Genomic DNA, 8,672 nt, shown 5'->3' on the forward strand with positions numbered 1-8,672 from the left:
GCATTGAAGAGGTGAACAATAGACTTCTAGAATGGTAGTTGCAGGTGCTCGTTAAGAATTTATTTTTGACCTACGGTTTGATACACCCCACAATTTCTCATTTGCCAATGTATAAAACTATGACAGATTGTGGGTTGAATAGGTTACAAGAGGCTATAAATAATTTTAAAAAGTTAAAATAAAATAATGATGATGATCTAAAGCTTGGAAGCACCATCATTTCATATCATGTCGTAGTTTTCTGGACTGATGGGTGTCAAAACTTTGGAAGGGTGTAACACAATATTGCCTCCTTGTATTACGATACAGTATCGCTAGTCTGTATATCACAATTTCTCGGTTCGATACAATATCGTCGTTTCAGCCCTACTATTTAGTTATCACACCGGCATAGGAGGTTTACAATTTACTGTGCTCTTGAATTGAAGTGTTTGCTTATTGCATTTGAAGGACGGTGACATCTATGGACATTTGAGGTTTACCTTTCGAGGTAGGCCTACATTTTTAGTTTAAAGGGTACTTTCCCTATTTAAAGGGCATCTTTTGATTTAAAGGGTTTGTGATAAAGCACATATATTAGTGTGTTAAATTTGCAGTAAAAGCATTCTAAGTTTCATTTGAAGTCTGAACCCACTGTAAGGAGTGTGATTTTGTGCATTTTGGTTAATGTAAAGGAAACTAAAGAAGGGTATTTCATTTTATTCATGTAAATTCATTTTGAAACATTTGTAAGTAAAACAGAAGAAAGACATTACTTTGGTAATTCATTATTTCATTGTGGCATTCTTACTTGGTTAAAAATATTAAAAAAGGTGTATTAACAAGGTAATCACAAGGTAACTCATAACCGATCCGATCAAAACTACTACTGCTGTTTTCTCACCAAAACTGACAAGAGCGCAGGGCGCCCCATAGTTATATCAGAGAGAGTAGAGAATCTCTGGTTATATCTTGCCAGTAATGGATGCAAGGGGGCACTACATCCAGTTAATGTCGCAGCCACATGACCTGCCAGCCTGATATTGTTGTTTATTGCAGCTTCATGTTTGTAAGAATTTAAGTCCTTGAAAATAGCTGTTGGTGTCCGTGTCCTGCCAGTTTCACTACAGTTCATTGGCCACCAGATAGCATTAAAGGGCCATATTGTGTTCCTTTTTTCCTCTGGCCTTGATTAATTCATTCATGAATACAGAAAATGTACACAGGGTCAGGATGTGATTTGTTGAAAACAAACGTTTTAGATTTAAACAAATGTCCGTTTAGTTATTGATCCAAAATTAAAATTCTGATATATAAAAAAGAGATATCAAAACTTGAAGGAGGAACAATCCTCCTCAGCCCCCCCCAACACACACACACACACACACACACACACACACACACACACACCACACCCTGCATAAAGCATACAAGTACGTGTGTGTGTGTGTGTGTGTGTGTGTGTGTGTGTGTGTGTGTGTGTGTGTGTGTGTGTGTGTATATATACAAAGTATTTCTACATACTGTACCTATATACGTGTGTATGCATTTTTTTTATTCTTTGTACTTGGGTAGTAAGTTATTACTTGGGCATTCATGACGATTCACACTTCATAAGTAGTTATTGGGGGAACTAGGCCTGTAAACTGTCACACACTTAATGATTGATGTCACATCTAATGAAGCCACATCACACGACAATACAACCAGAATAAAGAGGGAAAGAGCAGAGGCACTCTGAGATCTGAGAAAAGTTTTTAAAAAAACCTTTAACGGGACACTGTGTGAGATTTTGAGTTGTTTTTTTTTTTTTCCAGAATTCATGCTGCCCATTCACTAATGTTACCTTTTTCATGAATACTGACCACCACCATAAAATTCTAAGTATTCATTATGACTGTAAAAACTGCACTTTTCATACATGAAAAGGGGGATATTCTCCATGGTCCCCCATTTTGAATTTCCAAAAATAGCCATTTTTAGCTGCAAAAATTACTGTACTTGGACCATACTAGAAAATATTTGTTTATTACTTAGTAAACTTTCATGTAAAGATATAATTTGGCAATAGGCAGCCCAGTTTCAATGAGCAGCATAGTTGCAGTACCTTTTTTGACCATTTCCTGCACAGTGTCCCATTAATATAACATGGCAAATGTGTAAACACCTGGGCCTACGTGTTACAGCCATGTTGCCTTTCATCAGCCCATAGGCCTAGATCAAGGGTGTCAAACTCAAATTGACAGAGGGCAAAAACAATATATATATATTTTTTTTTTTACAAAAAAGGACGAAAATTGCTCATGTTTAAATTCATGTTTTAACAGATTTCCATTATAGTTGAAATTTGCCTACACATTCTGTTGCATTTGAGTGCACTGTTTCAATGGCTGCCCTGGGCCAACTCATACAGTATATTCCTGTGATATATGAATTTTCATGTTCAAATCTGAATACGCAATACAGTTATGGTGTATGTGGGCCAACTGTGAAACACATTTGAAATGATCTCGAGGGCCAAATAAAATGTCTCTGTGGGCCAAATTTGGCCCCCGGGCCTGAGTTTGACATCCCTGGCCTAGATGATAGAATGTAGAATACATCAAGAATATCTGGTGAATTCACAGAATCTTTAGTAAACGTCTTTAACAAACATGTTATTGTCATTCAAACTAAAGGTTAAATCAAATAAGTGTGGAAAAAACTCTGAAAGTGGAATATGAGACTTCACATAAACATCAAGAATTAGATACTAAAAATGACAACAACAAAAAAAACCGAAACAAAAACAAGGCAGATACAAGGCTCATATCAAAAATGGTATATTGTAGCTAAAAATAAGAAAGAAGTCAGGGGATCGGACCAGGTTTCGGACCTAGTCCATTTTCAATGTCTCCAGCTGTTTTGTTTCCCTCCACTTCACGGTACATAAATGACGAGCATAGCAGGATATTTTTAAATGTTGATATTTTTTTTCTATTTTTTACTGCTTTTGGCCTTCCGGTTCCACGTAAACAGATTTTTAAAACCCACATTTAAAAATATCCTGCTACGTGGAAACAGCTCCTGATTCTCCATATTATCATACTCATTCATTCCCTATTTGCAAAGGCCTCATTGTACTAATACAGTGTTTCTCAACCTTTTTTAGGCGAGGCACCCTTTCAATTCATGAAACATTTCAAGGCACCCCAAACCAACAAGCTGTAACATGGCATCGCATCCGATACCACACAAGCTTAGAAATGGAACACATTCGGAGACGTCACACAACCTACGTTCGAAGTTGCAGCTGACTGGGGCGACCTATATTTACTTTATTGTACGTAAATGGCAGATGAAAGATTCCACTGACTAGCATTAACGTATCAATTTAGACAAATATGTACTATATTACATAATTTATTTATCAGCCAGGTTTCTGCGGCACCCCTGTTGAGAAACACTGTGCTAAGAGCTCTGAATTACACGTGTGCCATACGTGTACTGTATTTAAAATAACTTGGGCCAAGGACAAGTCACACATATCGACATATGACATAGTAACAAGCAGAGTGGCCAATGTTTCATTGAACATTGAAGGATAAACAATTACTTTACTTGCATGAGAGAAGAATCTTTTGTACAAACACGGCGTGTTAAAATCAGCTTTATGCTTTTTTGAAACCATGGGTAGAAGAGGGCATATATCACAGGATTGAACATAGAGTTTAGATAAAGCAGGGCGGACATGTAGTTCATCACATCATTAAAAATGTCACTCGGGATACTATCAGCCATGAAACTGCATATGTAATAGGGGACCAAACAGAGCAGGAAGACAGACACGAGTATTCCAAGCACCTTGGCAGCTTTTCTCTCCGATCGTTTGGGGACATTGTGAGTGTGTCTGTTGTTTGGATTGCCCTGTGTGTTAGCTGCCCTGATGGCATTGGCATGTTTTCTAGCAATGGCAAAGATTTTCAAGTACAACACAAACATGACGGAGCAGGGAAGCACAAACACAACCACCAGGTCGACAAAGGCCCATATGTCATTGACGATAATGAAGCACTCGCTCGGGCGGTTACGTGGCGCTATTCCGACATGCCGCTATTCCGACGTTAATGTCTATTGTCGGAATACCGACACGTTTTCCACCGTCCGCCGCTATTCCTACATGCCGCTATTCCGACATTTTTTTAAGTAGCCTATAGGCCTATATTGAACCATTCTGAGAATGCTGCCACTCTACTGTGTAGCGCTGTCATCAGGGCAGCCGACGTTTCCCTCCATGTCCATATAAGGCTCTTAAATCTAAATGAGCTATCCACGCGGGTGTGGTGCTGAAATCAGCGATGTGAGACACTTTCCCACGTTACTGCTTTGAAGAGATAAACTTTGTTGCCTACATTCCAAGTTACTCAATCGAATTATATCGCAACAATGTAAGGTCCACCAAAACATCCAGCGACATGATGGAGCACACAACCCTTGTCCTTATTTTGAAGTTCCAGAGAGAAGAGCCGTTGTCGTGTCCAAACCGAGGCAAAACAAAAGCAAACTGTGAGAAATTCCAAAAGGCAAGTCTTACCAATCCAGACATAACTTTAGGCTACAATAGGCCTATTAATCTGAAGTCGGTCCCGCCTCTAATTCCCCGTTTTGCACATGCCATAGCCTACACTCAATCCATCTCATTGAAATGACTTGTTCATCCACCGCCGGTTCCACGGAGAGAACCCAACTCTCAGCGGCCTTTCAGGGCTGAAGGAAGGTGCAGTGGATTTATTTGTCACGGGGTGACAAATTGAGAACTCACGCACTCACTGATTACATTGATTTCAGGTGCCAGCGAGAGAAGGGAGGAAGGTAGTTGGGCCAATAGGATGGGTGTGGGTTTTTTATGTGCAGGTGCTGGACGGTGACACACCGGAGAGCGAGCGAGACGCACGGCCGCATCGTTGGGAAGTTGGTGGATGAGGACGCTCACAAACGAAGAGTTAAGTGCCCACGCCTGGCCGCCATAGCCTTCACTAAAAGCAAGCCCCCTACCCGCGGTGCATGCCGCCTTCAGCTCTCTCTCACCCTCTCGCGCTCTCTCTCGCTCTATCGCTGCAGCTGGCACAGCCGACTCGCGGTGTCTCACTGGACAGACGACAGAGCGTGAATGGACTGGTTCTATTCAAACACACACACATGTACACAGGACTATGTTCTCAAATGGAAAATAAATATTTGAATGAAATGACTTTGGTGTCTTGGTGTTTTCTGGTGTGTACAACGTTCCTCGGGGGAGTTGGTAATAAGAGGGGGTGCCGCTTGCAAACGCGCACCTCCCACCTGTGACATATTTTAAATTTAAATTTAAATAATTAATATGTTTTTTTAAATAATGAGACTTAAATCCTGAGACTTTCTTATACAAAAAGCACCAACTTGGGCGCATAACTACAGAACTTTGTAAATTGAATGGATGACTTTCTGCCACAGTCTGACGTGCATGCATGGGACATAGCCCATATCGGTTCATTTGTGATGCGTGAACAGTCGGTCTAGCCTACCTGTAAAATGACACCCCCTTCTGCTGTAATATTACTTATTATGTAGGCTATTACGCGCTTGCAATAGAGAGAGAGAGAACTCAATCAGCCTTGTGTTACACATGGTTTTCTTCCGATGTTGGCAATTACGCTGCGTGCGCGTGTGTAGCCGTGCCAGGATCCCAGGCCCGCCTTACACACTCACCAGCGCTAACTTCCACGCACCATTCAACTGAACGCACTTGTGTTAGGCTACTCTGCTGAGTGGAAGATAAACAGACTCAAATACCTAACAATTCTTTATTGACACATATTAATGGCAATAGCAGCCAGACAAATCCTCGCGTTGCAGACCTACCCACTGCGGCCGGTCGCTTTGGGAACTGTAAGTTGCATTTGGGTATTGCGCGTGTTATAGCTGCAATAAGTAATTGAAGAGCCCACGTCCGGCAGCAGTGGCTGACAGGCCAGCAGCAGCACGGGAATTTGGATTGTTGCATTTTCGGGGGATTGATTATTTCTCCCCCGCTGTTGAACTGTGTGCATGTGTGTGAGAGAGAGTGAGTGAGTGAGTGTGTGTGTGTGTGTGTGTGTGTGTGTGTGTGTGTGTGTGTGTGTGTGTGTGTGTGTGTGTGTGTGTGTGTGTGTGTGTGTGTGTGTGTGTGTGTGTGTGTGTGTGTGTGTGTGTGACTGCATGCGCGTGTGACTCAGCGGTACTGTGTAGTGGTGGCATTTGGGCACCTCCGCTGAGTAGGCTACATAGGAGGACTGTACAACAGTTAGGTCTACTTTATGGTGTAGTGAATCCTACTGCAATTGGTGTGGCCCAGTGTGCAACGTGTTTTCGGGCATTAATGAGTGTCAGTTATTATAGTTTGCCGTGGTTGCCTTTCGGGCACTGATGAGATGAAATGACTATGGATTGTTGTGATTTTCCCTACAGTATTTATAGATTGCAGTGGTGTGACTTGTGAAACTTAACTTAACCTAACTTAACTTTTGTACGGTCCTCTGGTAACTCCAGATTGTGATTAATTTAAATGCAAAACACACACAGCACTTTATACCGCTGTTGGTTGACACACTTTTGTATTTTATTTATATTTTCAATGTTGTATTTTAAATCATGAATTGTGAGAAATAAACTACCATAACCGTCACTCCCTTTGTCTGTCTTTCCTGAATCGTGTCACTAAGTGTCCAATAGAACCCGTGGTTTAAATTTCACCTCTTACACTTGCGCTCTCGTCACCCACGGCGTTCTCCCCAATCAAGTTGCTTCCCTATCACTTGACTCACGCTGGCTGATGTCGAGAAACAATTCAAGGTTTTTATTTTTACTTTATAAGTAAACACAAAGGGCATTGCGCTTGCAAAACCGTTTCATGCCCAGTTGCGAAGTCAAGCCTGGGACCCAATGCGATGACATGCGCAGCATCGCAGCATCGAATCACTTTCACTTTTACCTCTGCTGAAAAATGGTGGTGGATCTCCAAGTAGGCTAGGCTACAGTCGAGGGTCAAATTAAACATTTCAGAGAACGATATGCTCATGAGAAGTCCTAATAAAAGTGCATGCAGGGCTTTATCGCTTTTTTTCCATCACCGGCCAAAATGGCTAGTGGATGTATCGCACACTCCCACATAGCCTATAGGGAAGGTGTAAATTCCCTTGAAAGCGCAGGAAAACAACGCAATACAGTTCAAATCTCAGAATCGTTGTTACCGTACTGCACAGCCATTATAGTCATCACATCGTTACCCAATTTGAGTAGGGGAAATCCTCTTCGGGTTTGCTGATAAAATGTTTTCAGTCGATAACTTGGCTATATATGTAGATGCGTGCAGCACGTTGGCTGGCTGCTTTTTTTCTTTCAGTTCGTTCGTTCGTCCGTGCATACAAGCAGCTGGCTCTTCAACACCTGCCAACTGGCCCAATGCTAGTGAAATTTAAGTTGAGTATGTGTGCCCTCTCCAGTGCAATCGCCTTGTTGGTGTCAAGACTCATGCATATTCCCTGCTGCAATATAAAAAATAGTCCGTGTGAATGTCAGTATGAAGCAATGATGCGTGGGGATAAAAAGTGTCGGAATAACGGCAGTCGGAATAGCGACATGTCGGGACAGCGGGTTGTCGGAATAGCGGTATGTCGGAATAGCGGTTGCTCCCCCGCTCGGGCACAGGGTGAGCGAGGTGGTGAAGAAACCATTGTCATACAGGAGAGCAAAGTTGTAGCCAAAGGAAAAGAGCCAGTTCAGCGAGGCCACAACAATGCAGAGGTTCACCGTGACTCTCTTGGAGTACAGGAAAGGATTGCTCAGGGCCATGTAACGATCCACAGCAATCAGAGCCACGTTGTGGACAGAGGTGCTGGTCAGGTGAAATGTTATGAAGTTGTAGAAGGCGCACATGGTGCTGCCAAAAATCCAGCAGGACTCTATGAACCCCATGAACTGCAGAGGCATCACAAACACCCCCACGCATATGTCGGCCACCGCCAGGGACAGGACCAGGATGTTAGTCGGCGTGTGAAGCTGCTTGAAGTGGCACACGGATGAAATGACGAGCAGGTTGCCCCACACGGTGATAATGATCACAGCTGCTGCGGAGACGCATCGTGCCACATAGGCTGGGGTGGCGGCGGCAGTGTTCTCCCCTGTGCAAAGGATGCAGTTGTCTATGAGGAAGCTGCTGCTGCTGTTCCCAGACCTGTGTCTGTGTGTCGCAGTGTGTTTTCGCCCAAGGCGGAGCGCCCTAGAAACTGAAGCAGAGTCCCATGACATGATCAGACACACTCTGAACGAACTCAGCATACCCTGCCTCGCAGCAAAGTATTTATAGTGTTTTAAACACATAGATCTACGTGTCCGTCCTCTGAAGTAGTTTTTTTCAGCACTGATTATGTAATGGCTAAAGCTGTGCTGTCCAAGCCAAAATCAAAATCTTGGGCAACGTCTTGTGCCAAATTACTTAAAAAAATCCCACACACTGAATTGATACATACACACTTAACATTTAAATTTCACAGAAAATCACAGAAAACAGTCTGACTACAACCTTGCCGGGATGGTAACGGTTAAGGGCACTTAATTACTGAAGTAATTATCTACACATCATCTCAGCGAAACTCATCGAAATTCGTTGAAAGCAGCGGTATTGGTAAGGGTTTGAA

General features: G+C 42.5%; 1 protein-coding gene across 1 annotated transcript; it reads right to left on the minus strand.

Annotated features, from left to right (window-relative positions):
- Nucleotides 1–1,649: 1,649 nt before the first annotated feature.
- Nucleotides 1,650–8,283, minus strand: LOC134468273 (trace amine-associated receptor 13c-like). The gene is made up of 3 exons (XM_063222215.1): nt 7,680–8,283; nt 3,673–4,043; nt 1,650–1,655 (listed from the first exon to the last, which is right to left on the minus strand). Exons 1-3 carry the CDS (start codon nt 8,281–8,283, stop codon nt 1,650–1,652), a joined length of 981 nt encoding a protein of 326 aa, XP_063078285.1.
- Nucleotides 8,284–8,672: the final 389 nt, after the last annotated feature.

Source organism: Engraulis encrasicolus, chromosome 18 (assembly GCF_034702125.1).
Source record: "Engraulis encrasicolus isolate BLACKSEA-1 chromosome 18, IST_EnEncr_1.0, whole genome shotgun sequence".
Lineage (NCBI taxonomy): Eukaryota > Metazoa > Chordata > Actinopteri > Clupeiformes > Engraulidae > Engraulis > Engraulis encrasicolus.